Source organism: Echinops telfairi, unplaced genomic scaffold (genome assembly GCF_000313985.2).
Source record: "Echinops telfairi isolate 266 unplaced genomic scaffold, ASM31398v2 ScPeMD7_7421;HRSCAF=8459, whole genome shotgun sequence".
NCBI classification, from domain to species: Eukaryota; Metazoa; Chordata; class Mammalia; order Afrosoricida; family Tenrecidae; genus Echinops; species Echinops telfairi.
In genome coordinates, this window is record NW_022111321.1 from 15,996,700 (window position 1) to 16,014,732 (window position 18,033).

General features: G+C 40.6%; 1 protein-coding gene across 1 annotated transcript in view; it reads right to left on the reverse strand.

Annotated features, from left to right (window-relative positions):
* GUCY1A2 (guanylate cyclase 1 soluble subunit alpha 2) overlaps positions 1-18,033 on the reverse strand; it is a 288,640-nt gene that overhangs the window by 26,885 nt on the left and 243,722 nt on the right. The window contains exon 7 of the mRNA XM_030887687.2: positions 13,403-13,557. Coding sequence (XP_030743547.1) covers positions 13,403-13,557 — 155 coding nt within the window. The remainder of the gene's footprint in view (positions 1-13,402; positions 13,558-18,033) is intronic.

Genomic DNA, 18,033 nt, shown 5'->3' on the forward strand with positions numbered 1-18,033 from the left:
AGCCATGAAAGGATTCTTGAACATAGACTGTAGAGCGGTTGGAGATCCATGCTCGTTCACAGAAGGATGCACACAGAGAACATGGTGAGAGGAAAAGTCGATCAAAAGAGGATGGCCCAATTCGACCATCTTTAATTCTCTAGTTTAAGAATGGCTTCTCCAAATTCACTGTTTTAACATTGTTACAATGTATTTCTATCATAATTATGTAAGATAAATGCTTTATTGGTTTGTAGGTTCTTTTCAACGCATTTTCAAATATGTATTTCAGACAAATATATTTACAACTTGGTGCAATCATAATAAATAGGCGCCCTGATGGTATAGTGGATTATGTGTTGGGCTGCTATCCACAGGTCAGCAGTTTGACACTAGAGGGGAGGCCTTGTCAACCACCTGGGTTCCATTTCCCAGAAATCCACAAGGCCAGATCTACTTTGTCCTATAGGGACTTATGAGTTGGAATCAACTCTATGGCAGTGAATTTTAAGGTTTTTTTTGAGTAATACAATACACATACAATTTGAGTTATTTCCTTTAACAAACAATGTGCATAATACAGAAAAGAAAAAGGTGCTTGCTTTGAAAAAAAACTGAATGTAAAACTTTCAAAAGAAAAACTATACCCAATCTTGGGGCCAGTAAAATAGGTCAATCATATACCAGTAAACAAGACCATATGGAAAAGGAATTTGTGAATAGCCAACCCTAAATCTTCATTCCATTAACAATGAAATACTAAAACAGTAATTATTATTACCCAGTAATTTTTTAAATTCATAAATCATTTTACTGGGGGCTCTGACAGCTCTTATCACAATCCATCCATCCATTGTGTCAAGCACACTTGTACATACGTTGCCATCATCATTCTCCAAACGTTTGCTTTCTGCTTGAGCCCTTTATTACCCAGTACTTCTCTAGATACTAGCTCACTAGTTTTCCAGCCACTGAAGCAGTTAGCCTATAGGATTAAAATAATAGGGACACTTATACCGTTTTTAACTATCAAAATAACTGCAATCATACATTCTGGTTCTCAGAGCCTTCACTACGATGAAGACAAAATATGTCGATAAGAGCATTGGTTGACTGAGGTGGAATAGTCTGAAGATCAAAAACATGCATCAGTTTTATTTTAATTTTTTTTAAAAGAAAGCTTATGATTCACAATTCACAGAATTACATGTATAGGATAAAATGATTTGATGCAGAAAGAAGACAAAAGAAACAGCAAAATGAAAATATCTCAATGAGCTAAATATCCTATTTTGTTTTATTAGCTGTGATTTTTATTGGCATATTTAAAGGGGTATTTTAATGTTGTCTGTAGTTGGAAAACTAAAAATATAATTATAAAACACAGCTCAGGCTTTATTTGTGGGAAAATTACTAAACCATTTTCCTCAATCTATCATTTTTTCCCTTAAACACCATGTTTAATGTTTTTGTATTTATATAGGAAAAAGGATGCAAAAAGGATCAATAATGCTATTTTAAAAGTTGATAGGATAGTAAAATGCCAACTACAATACCTTTATTTTTTTGAATAACAAACCTTAGGCCCAATGAGCATTCTGATTTAAGAAAAATTAGTTTATTTTAAATGACCCACCAAGAATTTTCTAATGGTCTTTGGGTGTATTTTCTCACATTATGAGTCCGTAGGAAAATAACTTCATCCTTCTTCAGTTATTCTGTGTTTATCTTCCTCTACCAAAAAGATGCCTTCCTCTATCTTGGCAAATTTTTAAAAGGCAAATGTTAGTTAATTCTAGTTCACAGTGGCCCAGGTGTGCAGAATAGAACTACTCCGTGGGGTTTTCAAAGCTGTGATATTTTAGAAGCAGTTCACCGGGCTGGCCTTCCAAGGCAAAGCTGGGGGGAGGGGGGTTCACACTGTTAACCTTTTGCCTTATGGTAAAGCACTTCAAGGTGCATGCCACCCAGTTGCCCAGATTGTGCACAGCAGGCCTGTAATTCCAGTATAATGCACTGTCTACAAAATGTAGACACAGACACAGAAGACACATTTCTGTTTACCTTGGAGGCCTCCATTGGTCACAGCTTCATCATTCACACTCGTGTGGAGATGCTGGGAGCTGATGCAGTTCTGACTCACAGTGATCTTATATTACATAGTAGACCTGCCCCTTGCATTTTCAGGACTACAAATCTTCATGGGAACAGAAAATCTCATCTTTCTCCAATGGAGCTGCTGGTGGTTTCAAACTGCTGACCTTGTGGTTAGCAGCCCAACACTTAACCTACAATGCCACCTTAGATGCCCCAATGGCCATTTCATGTATGAAAAAACTGATGTACCAAAAGGTAGTTTATTATTAATACAGCTAATACTTAAATAAGAATAATAAAAGAAGTATACAAAACTAGATTCTGTTATGAGAGTTTACAAGTTTATAAAAATGTTAAATAATACCTGACAAAAGCAATTTGATTGTCATTGAAGATATTTCCATATTGCTTCTTGATAGGCATGCTCACTTGCAGTATTTCTTTGCTTTTATCCGAGCATCATCAGCTGTGTGATTTATCCGTACCCACCTCTCACCGTAGGAGTGGGATCCCACTCCTTCACGGTAGGTCTACTAACTAATCATCCTTGTGCTTGATAGGTTAGAAACAGGTGACTTCTCTTCTCTGAACATAAGATGTTCATCTTTGAGAAACCCTTTCCGCTTCTGCTGAACTTACAGCAGTTGTTCTGGTAATATTTTCAGCTCTTTGAACAGTTTCTGGAGTTGCATAATTAACTCAGAATGTCTCATGGGAATTTGGGGTGTGACACAGAGCTGAAATGAATGACAGCTGCATGTCAACCTTCTGGTTGCTTGATACTTTTTCTCTCTGTTTGCTTACTGAAGTAAAAAACGCAGGGAATAAAAATGTCATATTTCATCAAAAGCATAATGAGTTTTATTAAATGACTAAAGAGTACAAGCATAGTTTTGTCTAATTTTTTTATACCTATGGATGGAGCAAACATTACTACGGGCACTTGGAATATGCTGTTGCGCAGATGAACGTTAAAAGGGAATAAGGATGTAAATTGTGATTGTCACATTGGGTGGCTGTCCAGTTGCCCATTTTAGAGAGAACCTTGATTATACAAGTGCCATTTTGACAACTGGTTCACCAAACTCAGTAAAAAAATCAGGTATTGGTTCTGTCAAACTGGTGAAAACTAGCTGAACTCCACCAGAAGACAGAGACACGGGTAGGATTGGATATAATTTTTAGAAAACACACCTGTTCTCCTTCCTACCCCGAGCATGCCTAGCACTTGAGGATAGCAAGAGTGCAGCGGGGGTTCAAGTCCACTGCGGGTGGAAAGGAAGGGCATCCCCGTGGCGGAGTTGGCTTGCTCCCCACTGCTTTCCTGGCCATTCTTGGACTGCAGAAACGCTTCCTTCCAGGTGAACAATACACACAGGTGAGAGGTTCCTACCACTTAATTTAAATCATTTTCTAGTAATTTTTGGCAGTGGATGAGAATTCAGGGCTTGGGATTAGGAAGCTATGCATTTGCATTCTGACTCCCCCAAATTATTAGCTGTGTGCTCTTGCTGTCTTACTTAACCTTTTAAAGTCACCATTTCTTCTCATCTGAAAAGCAGAAATAATAGCAATGTCTAATAGCAACACATAGTCTTTGGGGAAGGATTAAAGGAGGTAACTGAATGCATTGCTCAGATAGAACATATAATCCAGTGGATGCTATTCCTATCATGGAGGGAGAAAGATGAGGCTGTCTACTCCCATAGAGACTTACAGCCTGAGAAACCTTACATGGGGTCGCGATGAGTCGGAAAGGGCCAGTTTGGGTTAGTCCTATCATGAAGGTTCCATGGTGGCCCCGTGGGCTCTGCACGGAAAGGATGTTGCTCCGCAGGGGGGGCGGGGGGGAGATGAGAGAGTCTGCTCCCGGGAGATGTGGCTGTGAGTCAGAGCCAACTGGATGGGAGTGGGTTTTAGAGCTGAAGGAGGGGGTCAGAGGTCACCTAGTTCATCGCTCTTACTTCACAGATGAAGAAACACAGATCCTAAAAATAGACAGCACGTAATATCTGAGCCAAGAGTAGAGTCCCTTCTCCTTCTCCCTGTGTCGTGGGTTACACCGGTCTGTTAACCCAAGGTCAGTCGTTCAAACCCACCAGAGAGGCGAGGCTTTGTGTCCTGTTCCTGGGGTGGGCTCGGAAATCCACAGAGGCGGTTCTGCTCTGTCCTGGATGTTCACTATGAGTAGGAATCAACCCCATAGCAGGGAGTTGGTTTTCGTTTCAATTATTAGGTTAGAAATTCCTAGGGTAGCAATCTAATCATTGGCAGTTCTTTTCTCTGGGTGAACTCAAACTCCTAACCTTTCGGATTAAAACTGAGCATGGTGACTGTAACACTCAGAGATGACATTGCACTCGGATTAACAAAACAACAACAACCTAGCGCCAGTTGAGTGGATCTGAATCAAGGCAAACCTGTAGGTGAGGACTGTGCTGAGGGGGTAAGTCGGCGTGGAAGCAAACTGCCAAGGCCTTCTCTAGTGGAAAGGCTGATGGATTCAAGGTGCCTACCTTTCATTTCTCCGATGAATCCTGAGCCAACTCACCACCAGGGCTCCTCAAACGTGTATTTAAAAAAAAACAACCCAACCACATGACCATTGAGTTCATTCATTCTCCGATCAATTCATGGTGACCCGATAGGACAGAGTAGAACTGGCCCTTTTGGGTTTTTGAGGTTGTAAATCTTTAGAGATGCAGAAAGCCATCTTTTTCTCCTGCAAAGAGGTTGGTGGGTTTGAACTGCTGACTTTGCAGATGGTGGCCCAATGCATAACCCACTGTGCTACCAGGTCTCTCCCTAGCATCCTAAAGTCCTTGTGAATTAAGTTGTAGACAACTTCAGAATTAAAGAGAAAGTTGTATCGGGGTGATTATATGAGAAGTCACAGAATGTGAAGTCATGGGATCAGGGCACCACAGTCATCTTATAACATTAAAAGATTCACTGCTGTTTAATCCCCTCCTCAAACCAGGGATTCTGCTGCATCTTAACTATAAAAGTGTAATTCAATCTTATAGCAGGTTTCTCTCTCCAGGAATCTATATGTTACTTCACACTAAAAATTCTTTAGAAGTCAGAGCTCTCATCTTGCAAAAGTCCTTTTCTTACCTAGACTTTGCTTACATTATTGATATGTTCACAAAGATAATAAATTCTTAAAGATGAGAGGAGGAGTGGAGCCATCAGTCTCGGTAGATTTTATTGTCTTTATACTTTTTTGCAGTCAGAATAGCAGCTGTGAAAGAGGTCCACATTCCAGTCCCTAGAACCTGAGACTATGGCAAGTCACAAGGCAAAGAGGAATGGAGGTTAGGGTGTAATGGAGATTACTAATCAGACTGCGCTAACATACGGAAATTATCGGGTTATACACGTGGGCTTGGTGTCATCAAAGAGCTCCCAATAACTAGAAAAGTGGGAATGTGAAAAAGGAATTCGAAAAGGAGGTTTAATGGCAGAAGTAGAGTTAGAAAGATGAGGTGTTTCTAACTTGAAGATGAAGTAGGGAGTCATAAGGCGAGGAGTGCAGGATGCCTCTAGAAGTTGGGAAAGGCCAGAACATGGGTTATTCCTGCCAGCTCTAAGGGAACAGACCCTGTCCAACACCTTCATGCCAAGCAGTGAAACCCAGGTCAGACCTCCCCTGGAACTGTGAAACAGTAAATGTATGCTTTTAAGGTAAAATAATTGATTTTATCAGGTAGAAAAATATGTGCTGCTATGAAAAACTCCTAGTCTCTTATTTTTCTCAAAGTCAAGATAATATGAATAGGTTGGTGGATATAAGAAGTGAGGAAGGATATTTATTTTATAGACCACTATTCAGCTGAAATTGCAGATGCAAATAAAACTACATGATTAGCACCAAATAAAAATGAAGTTATTCCTAAGTGGAATATTTTTATAGGTCACTGAAATTAAATTCGTTAATCGAAATTTAAATTTCCATGAGTTTAAAATTCATTAATCAAGTATTCAAGCCTTCAGAAATGTATAGTGTTTCAGGTCATAAAGCTTTTAATTATGTAATTAATTGAAATAACTGCAAATTGAAAAGATCCAAACCCATTGCTGTCGCGCTGATTCCAAGTCATGGGTAGCCCAAGTGCTACAGGGAGAATCTGTTCCAGAGGAGGCTTTTTCACAGAAACAGGTCACCAGGGATTTCTTAAATGATACCACCAGAAGGAGCTGAATTAACAAGTTCAAGGTTAGTAGTCACGTGCAATTAAACTTGGGGATTCACTCAGAAGATTAGATAATCATTTGTGAGATTTCTTTGCTAAAAATGGTTTGTGAGATGAAGTTGATTACCAGTTATTTTTTATAACATACTTAAAAAGCATTGGGCAAAAAACCAAATTCATTCTCTTGGGGGAATTGCTAGAAAAGGTCTTCAATTCTCCTATCATACCGTGCTTAACATGGCTGAATAGATTACAATGTCTCAAAAGCACATGCAGGAAAAAAAAAAAGATCTAATCCTTCTTGCAAAGAACAGGGTGGAGCAATGGCTACTAAATGAATGTTTATGATATCCAGGTATTAAAAAATCTCCTGAGCTGATTCTCTTACCAACCCACAGGACAGGGTAGAAACGCCCCCTGGAGTTTCCAAAGCTGTAAATTGTTACAGGAGCAGACAGCCTCATCTTTCTCCGCAGCTGGTACATTTGAACCAATGATCTTGCAGTTAGTGGCTCAATGCTTAAGCCACTGTGGCACCAGGGCTACTATTTCTAAGTATTGGGAGTTTTTAGACAAAGAAATTAAGAAGCTAGATTTGACAGACTATATTCTAACTCTGGTACTCTGATTTAGAGGCTTGCATGGTGAACCACTACCCTATTCTGCTCTATTGTACAAAGCCTCATTTGACTAACTGCTTATAGAACAAAATCACCAAGCCCAATTCACTGCCATCCATTGATTCCGACTCACAGTGACCCTGTAAGAGAGAGTAGAACTGCCCCTGGTGATTTCCAAGGCTGAGTACCTTACCACGACAGACAGGTTGCCTTTCTTCAGTGGAGATGCCAGTGGCCTTGAAAAGCTGATCTCCTGGCTAGCAAGTGTTTATCCATCAGAGGTTATTCAGCCACTTAAGAAGCCTCCTTGGCTCAACTCAGCTGCTGACTGAATAGTTGGTCGTTGGAACTGCCAGCAGCTGCAAAGGAGACAAGCTCGGGCAATCCACTCCTGGACCTATTACACCCTTCAAAGCCCCATGGGGCACTCCTGCTTGAAGTAGTGAAGACCTCTGAGCATGAATGCCTGCAACAGGATGAGTCACACCCGGAGAGTAGAAAGGAAGAGAGCATCACAGACAAGTTAGGGCGCTGTTTTGATTTTTAAGGATGCCTGACTACTGCATTCCTTATTTCTGCAGTGAATTTTAGAGTAAATAACAACTGATTATACCAACGCCAGGAATTTATGGGAAGCTCAATTATTTACAACATATGAAGTATAAAGTAATTCAACATAGGTAGTAATGGGTATATGATGTTCATAGGAATATTCTTTGTAATGATTAAAATGAAAAACCACTAGTTATATTCATAAGTAGAGAAACTAAATGAATAAAAATGAAAATATACTCAAACATTTGAATATTTTATTGCAATTAAAATGATGCAATAGAGCTATATGTTTCAGTATAAATAGATTCTAACATTACAAAGTTTTCTTTAAAAGTTCAAATGAGATAAATGTTCATAGACTAAAACACTATTCAAATTAAATTCACTGTTTATGGATATATACGTAGAGATTCAATGCATAAAATATTGGACTTTAAAATACACAAAATTTACTATGATAGTCATCTCAGTGGAAGAGCGAGCATTCCAAAGAAAATATTTTATGTACTATTAGAGCATATGTAATAATTTATCCAGTAGTTGGGTCAGAAGCACTATATTATTTGTTTTTAATTTTCTGCATTTAAAAGCATATCCATAAGTTATTTTAAAATAAATTATTTCAATGTCATAAGTAGAAAAGGATCTATTCACAATATTATTTGAGGAACATAATATCCAATAATCTACTACCTAAAAGTTTGTGATAACCATAGAGTCTAGATAAAATATGATGAGTAAATTAATGAAATCAATTTGGAAGGAGCTACACTTGATTAGTCATGGCACATCAATGGAAGCAGCATTATGCAATCAGAAAAGGTGAGCATTTACAAAGTTATAGAGTAGGGGAAAAATAGATTATGATAAAACATAAAAAAAGCGCAAAATTGTGTGTCTGCAAAATTGCACGTTTTGTGAGTATAATCATTTGAAAAATGTTTTGTTGGTACAGGGGACAAATACTAGAAATAACACTCTACAATGAAAACAACTGTGTTTAAGATGATGAATTAAAGGGTTTTCTATCCTGTGGGGAAAATAAAATAAATTGGATAAAATTCTCTGATGTTTTTAAGATAATCAGGCAATCCTGGACAATTGACAAGCATTTCCTCAGGAAAGAAAACTGGGCTTTCAAGTTCTCATGAGCTTCTTGATTAATTTTATTTCACAAATTCCTGTTTGCGCTGTGAAAGCACAATTTTGCCTCCTTAGAGAGAAAGTCCTAGAAGTCAGTCTCAGTATTTCTCATTAGATGCTGTATTAGTCTGGGTACTTTAGAGAAACAAATCCACAGAAACTCATGTATAAGAGAGAGTAAAGGTTATGGGCGCATCAAGAAAACATCCCAACCCAGTGCTTCCCAAGCTCACAAGTCCAACATTAACTCATTAACCCATATGTCCTACACCAATCCACAAAGTCCTCCTTCATGTCACAAAACAGACACAATGATGCTGACTGCAGGAGGAATTCCAAGTCAGTGAATGTGTAAACATCTCAGCATTGGCAGGGGTCTCCACACAGGTGCTCCAGCACCCAGGGCTGCATCGGGGTAGGTCCATGTGGCATCTCCTTGGGGATATCTTTCAGGAAGTGAGCCTTGCAAGCTGAAGCAGGAAACTGCTAAGACCGCTGCACCGTGGTGGGACCATCACAAAGCAAGAGACCTGAGAACTAGAAAGGTGAAGCTCCTGGAGCCATTTATCCTTTCGGCCTTCAATTAACCCCACATGTGTTTATCGGCCAGGTTGGCATAATAAACTAACTACCTCAGATGCCTTGGGAATAGGGAAATACACTTCACAATCATGGGTTCATAAATCACCTCTATAGTACAGAGAAGTACACCTGGCTGAACTACAAAAACTTAGGCATCAGAAACCAGTAGAAGCTAATTAGAAACAGAGCCACTAGCTGGAAATCTAGCCACAGTGTACAAATATCTGAATTGATATTCTAGAGATTGTGTCTAGAGATTTGTCAAGAGTAACAATACTTTTTTAATTCACTTAAAAGTTTCCTCTTGTGGTGTGTGTGTAAAACAGTGTATCTGCCATTTTAAATATACCGTAACGATCAGTATCCAAAAGTTACTAACCATCCTAAACAGAAACTCAGTGTCCCTTAAGCAATAACTCCCCATTTCACCTTTCCCTCTCTCCACAGTTAAAACAAAACTCTGTATCATGATGCTGATTCCTACTTATAACAGATGCCTTGTAGAACAGAGTAGAAATGCTTCATTTCCAAGGTCGTAACTCTTCATGGAAGCAGACTGCCACCTCTTTCTTTCTCCCATGGAGTTGCTGGTGGGTTTGAACCATGGACCTTTTTGTTAGCAGTCCTGGTCTTTAGCCATTGTGCTACCAAGGCTTGCTTCAAGGCATGGTGACACTAATAAATGTTCGTCTCTATACAGGTACCTATTCTAAAATTTTCATGTAAGTTATTTATTTTTATTGGACTTATTGTATTCAGCATATTTTCAAGTTTCATCCACGCCATTGCATGACTTAGAACTTCATTTGTGTTAAGGGGTGAATAATATTCTATAGTAGGGATATACCTATTTTTACATGTAGTCATCTGTTGATGAACACTTGATTTGTTCCACCTACTGGTTTCGATGAAAAATGCTTTAACAGACATTTGTGTGCAATGATCTGTTTGAGCCCCTACTTTCAATTCTCTGAGTATATATTTAGGAGTCATACGACTAAACTTTTTGAGGAATTGTTTTTCATAGTGGTCGTACCATTTTACACAGTGGATGAACATTTCAATTTCTTCACATCCTCACCAACACCTGCTATTTTCTGTGCTGCCAATTATAGTTGATGCTTCTGAGTCTGCAGTCTTATGTCATTGTAGTTTTGACTTGCATCTCCCTACTTCTAGATGAAAGGAGCTCTGGTAGCACTCTCTGGTAAGCCTTTGGTCACTAACCAAAAGATCAGCAGTTCAAACCGACCAGCCACTGAAAGGGTGAAAGATGAGGCTATCTGCTCTCATAAAGATTTATATCCTCAGAAACCCTTTCAAGGGCCTCTGACTCAGAATCGCATAGATGGCAGTACATTTTCTGTCTGGTGGCACTGTAAAGCATCCTGGAGGCACAGTGGGTTGTGCACTGAATTGCTGCTAGCTACAGGTCAACTGGCGGAACTCACTAGCTGATTTTCAGGACACAAAACAAAACAAAGCCTGAGGCTGCCTGCTCCCTTGAAGAATTAAGAGTCTCAGAAGTCTACATAGAGCCAATGTGAGTTGTGTGGGTTTGTTTTTTGTTTGGTTTTAATGAGTAATTCCGGAAACCTAGTGGCACAGCTGTGACATCCTCAGTTGCTAACTGAAAGGTAGGCATTTTGAACCCATCAGCTACTCTGGACAGGGGGAGGGGATGCGGTCATGTGCTCCGTGCACTCATGGAAGCTCTATGGAGCAGTTGTACGCCATACTACAGGGTCTACAAGTACCTATTCTAAAGTTGGGATTTAAACTTATGTTGATTATCTTTCATGTGTTAGTAACTATTTGTATTTTCTCGTTGCAGACATGGCCATTTAAAAATCATTTGTCTTTTTGTGATTGTTGTCTTGTAGGTATTCTTTAGCTATACAAGATATTAAACCTTTATCAGACAGTTACCAAATATTTTCTGCTACTATTTACATTGTCTCTTTACAACACCAAGGTGTACAGATGGCGTGTGACCTGTGGTGGCTTCTTCTATTGCCCACATGTAACAGAGCTGACTACGGCTATGATGGCCCTGATGGCAGGTCAGCAGTTAGAAAGCACCATCGACTTCACAGGACCAATCTGGTGATTGGTTCCCATAAAGATTAAAGTTGAGGGAATTTGATGGACTAGTTCTACTCTCGGTGATAGGAGGTTATAAATCAGAATGGATTGGGCAGCCCTTAGCAACAACCTCCAAGCACAAGGTTCTCACAGCTGGTCTAGCCTTTACACCTCATTTTTAAGATAGAGTTTCCACTCAGAAGTAATTTACATGAAGTTGGAAAATTAGCAACACAATGGGGAGAAATGTAACCATGGTAAATGTTGGTGTTCATGGTGAGTGAGGGGAATTGGTCTCTAAATCCTTTCCTTAAACTGAGAACTCTCCTCCATAAAAAATAATAATGATAATAATTAGCCAGAATCACTGAGCTAGAGGTGTTTCCAGATCAACTTAATGAGGCAACTTGGTCAGATCATCTGCAGCATGGTCAGGGTAACAATAGGAAAATGGGAAGAAATTTAAAAGACAAAAGCCTTATATGAACACTCTCCAAGTGGCAACTTTTCACACAAACAAGATTGATCTATGAAAGACCAATTGTCTATCCAGCTCCCCAAATCTATAAGGCCTCTGGAAAGCTGAATGCACAGCTTTGTTAAGAATATGGGTAGAACAAGGTGCTCACTGTTTTTATGAGTTAGCATGAACTCCATTTTCACCTGGTTTTATAGTTGTAATTTTAGTTTATTTCTTCATCTGTTCCACAGGAATGCGGAAGTGCTTATCTGTCATCTACAAAAGTTCCATTCCCCTTTATACAGATATGGTATCATAAGCTTCCAAATATTCCTATTTTATTGGTTATATAAACAATGTTCGTCATCTTTGTATTCACATTTCATGCTTAGGAGTTTTTTTGTTTCTGTTTTGTAACAAGGTTGTTGAAAAATATCAATGGTTGCTATTTCTTTACTCTTATCATGATCCATACATCCATCCATTGTGTCAAGCACATTTGTACATTTGTTGCCATCATCATTCTCAAAACATTTGCTTTCTACGTGAGCCCTTGGTATCAGCTTCTTATTCCCCGCTTCCCTGCTTCCCCCTCCCTCATGAACCCTTGATATTTTATAAATTATTATTTTGTCATATCTTACACTGTCCAATGTCTCCCTTCACCCACTTTTCTGTTGTCCATCCTCCAGGGAGGAGGCTATGTGTAGATCCTTGTAATCGGTTCCCCCTTTCTAACCACCTTCCTACCACCCTCCCAGTATCGCCACTCTCACCACTGGTCCTGAAGGGATCATCTGTCCTGGATTCCCTGTGTTTCCAGTTCCTATCTGTAATAGTGGTTGCTATTTCAACTGTGCTTTTTCAATTAGGTTTCTAAGTTATCTAAGATATGGCACTGATTAAACAGCTTGGATCCCACTGCCAAGTTTGAAGCCAAGGTCTAACAGAACAGAGATCTCTGTACTGCTCTTTTCCATTTGTCCTGGAAAGGTTCCCTTTATCCATGTACTTATCCATTAATTCAATAACTATTTGCAGGGTGTTTCCTTCATTACAAATTCTTAGAGTATGCCAAAGAGCAAACAGATATGATCCCTGTCCAGATGAAACTTATTATCTAGTAGGGAGATGGCAAGCACCAGGCACAATATACCGATTCAGGAAGATGATAAAACCCCGTAGCTCCCAAATATGACCTCTTAGGCAGAGCGTGAAGTTTTACTCTGTACTTCGTTCATAATTACCTTTAGAGAGTTTTTTGTTTGTTTTGTTTGACCATTCTAAAGAATAAAAATAGGATAAACCACCTTTGTTTCCATTCTTTGAATGTTTATAAATGATGAGAAACATTTAAAAACACTGGCATGTCTCATGTAATACAGATCCCCGTGGGGACAAGTTGGGGTCATCTCCACTTGTAAAGATGCACAGCCGTGGAAACTCTCTGTGAGATCACACGAGTCAACACGGAGTAGACGGCAAATGGTGTTTTGAACAGGTAGGTCTCAGGAGGACAAAGACAAACCTGTGCTTACCACTCAGTCAAGTCAGATTTTCTGTGCACTCTCTCAGGGTACACACGAAAGTTTGCGCAATTACTACCTTTCAGATGGCGCAATCTACTCATAATATCTTGGAGAATGACAGGAACAAGAAGCAGAAGGAAGTAAGAGAGCACTTACTGGTAAGTGGTTGGACTGACGTTGATGCGCCGAGGGTGACTTCCTGATTCGAATTTGCTTGCCAGAGTGACGTTATTCCCAAAGAGACAATAGCGTGGCATTCTCACCCCAACAACTCCTGCCAGCACGGAACCCGAGTGAATGCCTATCCTCATCTAAAACAGAGTGAAAAGGGGAAAGGGTGCATTAGCTTTTCATTTGGTATTTTCATGAGAGTGTAAACATTGCATTGTGCATTTCTCTAAGGCAGGTGTGGAGTCTCGGTTGGTTTTTGGTAAGCCCAAATATCGGGCCATTATAGTTGTCAGTGAACATAAATGAAGTAGAGGACATGAATGCAAGGATTAATTATAGAGGAAAAAAATTCTATGCTCAATTTGCAATGTAAATTTGTTTATATTAAAAGTAAAGTTGGGTTTCATTTGTACATTATAATATGCTCTGATACATGAAAATATATTAGGCCCCTCTAGTTATTCTTACATAAGCGATATTCTCCTTCATAACATTAAACACAATTATAAATTTTGTGTGTGCGCTTCTGCTTGTTTTATTTAACTACTGGTTTTTCCCACGAGAGAAGGGCCTGCATCTATTTCCTTAAGGCTGGATTTGCAGCACTTATGCCTGCAGCACAGGAGGCCTTGACTAGTACGTGAGGGATGTTAAATAAATTGCCTGAGTTCCCTAACACAATATTAAAATGGAGGTACAGAACTTCATCCTTGAGTTAGTCTCTGAAAGGTAAATTAAGTGCTGTATATCTACTCTCTGAGAACCTAACGAAGTTTAATCCGGTTCATGACTTGAAGGAGCCCTGAATGCGCAGTTGATATACACGGAAATGTGAACACAGGAATGAAGGTACTGTGGGTATAGAACATATTAATACATTCTATAACCACACAAACAAATAAAGGGGGTTCTAGTGACCCAGTAATTTAAGTACTCGGCCCCTAACCAAAAGATTGTAAGTTTGAACCCACTACAAGTTGTTTGAACCCACTACAAGAGAATTCTCCTTCCTCCATGCCCTCACCCACATACCAGTGGACAAAGGCACGCTTGGCGTACATCAGGTCAAACTTGTGGTGCAGGCGAGCCCAGGCCTCAGCAACGGCTGTGGTGTTGCTCAGCCTGCACACAGCTCCCTGCACCTTGGCCAGGTCTCCGCCAGGGACCACAGTGGGAGGCTGGTAATTAATGCCAACCTTGAAGCCAGTGGGCCACCAATCCACAAACTGATGCTGCGTTTGGTCTTGATGGTGGCAATGGCAGCATTGACATCTTTGGAAACCACGTCACCATGGTACGACAGGCAGCAGGCCATGTATCTACCATGGTGGGGGTCACATTTCACCATCTGGTTAGCTGGCTCAAAACAAGCATTGGTGGTCTCTGCTACACAAAGTTGTTCATGGTAAGCTTTCTCAGCAGAGATGACAGGGGCGTATGTGACCAGAGGGAAGTGGATGCGGGTGTTGGGCACCAGGTTGGTCTGGAATTCTGTCAGATCTACATTCAGGACACCATCAAATCTGAGGGAAGCAGTGATGGAGGACACGATCTGGCTTTTGGAAATACAAACCATTTCTATAAAGGCTAGAGCGTAGGAAATGGGCTAGGGCAGTTCCATTCTATCACACAGGAGCATTAGGAGTGGGAATAAACTCGATGGCAGCAACAAAAACAAAACAAAACAAACGGGGAGTGGGGAGGATGCTGGTAGAGATGCTCGCTTTGGTCCTAGAAAGATGGAAAAGGTCCAGTCCCTAGCGGACCACCAGGAAGTCTTCACTAGCCTGCTTAAAAACGGCATTCTAAGACCATTCCTTGCCAGAGGGTGAAAGGCACATCAGCTTATATCACCTCCTAAGTTTCAAACTGAGATGTTCCAGCTGTAGTTCTGAACCCTCTTTTCATTTGCTTTTAAAATGCTGATCCAAATATTTGTTTGGGAACTCAATCTGCCTGGACAAGCCAAGATAAATTTATGAGAGGAGAAACAATTTGGAGTGTTTACACTACCAGGCATAACGCTAGTAGAAATATATCGTAAAGAGTGGATATCAAAATATCGGTGTATAGATAAATAGAGTAATGGCACAGAACAGATGGCTCACAAAACCTCCATGGATTTAAGTACTTAATAATGACCCGGTCAGCATGGAAGACTGAGGAGAAGAAGATGCTTTTTCATAGCATGCTCTGGATCAACTTTGTCTTCTTATGAGAAAAAAATTCCAAGTGAATTAAAGATATTTCTGTATAAGACAAAAGTCAAAAGTACTGTACTAATTAAGGTAAAGTCGATCTGCAGCGCCTGTAAGACCCTCAAATGATTTGTCCCTCCGGAGCATTTCCCAGTTAGATGGTTCTAGGTAAGTCAGGCAGCTCTGTTCACCTTAGTGACTGAAGACACAGGCCCTTGGCATTGTGTTCCACCTTCCACCCTGGACGGAAGTCCCTGTTAGAACAAGTAAAGCTTGACTAGGAGCACCTTCACGTTCCAATTTATGGGATGTGGGAAGACAGGGAGCAGCACAAGGCCAAAGGAAAGGTCATGAAGTTATCAGTTACAGCGATCTCCATGCCTTTATGTCGATCTCGATCTAGGTTTCATCTGGTAGCATTTTCTTTCACTTGAGGGACTTCTTTAAGATCATATATGATCTAGATTCACTGGTGACAGACCTTTCTGCTTTTGCCTGTTTGCAAAAGTCTTTATTTCACCTTCATATGTGAACCATAGTTTCACAGGGTACAGACTTCTACACTTCTCTCTCCCTCCCTCCTTTTCTTTCAGTACTTCAGTACTGTACTGATGTTGTCCCACCTTCTACTTCCTTGAATGTCTTCGGAGGAGATGAGACATCTGCTGCCCTGCTTTATTCCTTTGGGGATAAGGAATCTTTTGAGCAATGTGGATATGATGTTTGGTGGCATTTCTTCATGCTTCTTGTGCTCGAGGCATCTCAGATCTGCTGTAGCTGGTAGGTGCCATCGAGTCTATGCAGACTCGGGGATGGATGGACAACAGAAAAAAACACTGCCCGTTCCTGTGCCATCCACCGCATTGTTCCTCTGTTTGAACCCATTGTTGAAGCAACTGTGCTCATCCATCTTGTTGAGGGTTTGTTTTCATTCAGTTTAAAAAGATGTTGCTGGTAGTGTTTCCCTGTTTTTTTTTTCCTGCCCTGCCTACTCAGTGCCCATGAGCTCTGTGGTTTCCTAGCCAGCCTCTCAGGAAAAGACATTGTGCCCCAACCCTATGTGAGCACCACGAACTTTCCCCTTTACACCTTCTGCATGACTGTGTTTTCCCCTCTTGGATTTGGGTAGGGCTCTCGCATAAGTGTGCTAGTTACAGTTAGCACACGTATGCTTTGCTTTATTGTGCTTTGACTTACCGTGCTTCACAGATGATGTGTTTTCTACAAATGGAAGGTTTGAGGCAACCTTGTGTGTGTGCAGCACCTATCACCGCTGTTTTCCCACTGCCTGTGCTCTGTGTGTTTCTGTGCCACATTTTGGTCATTCTCACAATGTTTCCAATTCTCACAACTTTGCACAGTGCTGTTGCACATGTGACAGTGTAAATGCAACTTGGATGTGCCCTGGGAAACAACAGTGTGCCATTTGTTTTCTTGTGATACTCACTTTATAGCGGTGGTCTAGAACCAAACCTGAAATGCCTCCACCTTATGCCTATCTTAAGGTCCAGCCACCTTGGTCTCCCCTGACTTATGGCTCCAATCCTCCTCTCATCTTTAAGAATTTATTATTTTTGCTGGGTTTCCACTCTACCCTCTGCTCAGCAGGCTGGACAGTCTCTCAAGGCAGTACGCTCAGGCGATCCTAGGGTGCATGACATCTGTTCCCTGTCTCTCAAAGATGGCTGTCTTCCATTGCCTGATGCTCAGTGTCATGGAAACTGTTCATTTATATATTTTGTCTATATTTTTAGCAGTTTTGGGTGGGAGTGTAAATCCAGTTCTTCTTACTTTAGCATGACTGAAACCACAAGTGAGATCTATTTTTCTTAAGGAAAGAAAACTATCAAAAATGTTTAGGCTATTTGGGATGAGAAACCAGAAACATGGGGAAGTCAAGCCCAAAGCCATTGAGTCAAGTCTGACTCCTAATGACCCTACAGGACAGGGTCGAACTGCCTCTGTGAGTTTCTGAGACCAATGCTTTAAGGGAGTAGAAAGCCTCATCTTTCTCCCATGGGCAGAAAGATGACTTGGCAGTTAGCAGCTCAAGGTATGACCCACTATGCTACCAGGGTGGGGGAGTGGTGAAAGCTGATGGCATTCCTTGGTGATGGAAAGCATCCTTCTTTACAATAGCAAAGCGTTCTGCAATAGGATAGCTCTTTGGTTTCTGTTTCCTTTCTGACCGTCTGCTTTGGCCTAAAGAACATCCCGATCTTAGGTGTCAGATTGCCAGAGTGGGTTTGTGATCCATCTTAGGGATCTTTTAAAGAAGAGGAGCACAGAGAAAGTCCCTAACACATTTAACCGAATTCTTAGTTTGTGCTAGCTCTCTATGTGAACGGGGGAGGGGGGTGGGGGGCTCCACATCCCACACCGTCCTATACCCTCTTTCTTTTTTTTTAGATCATTTTT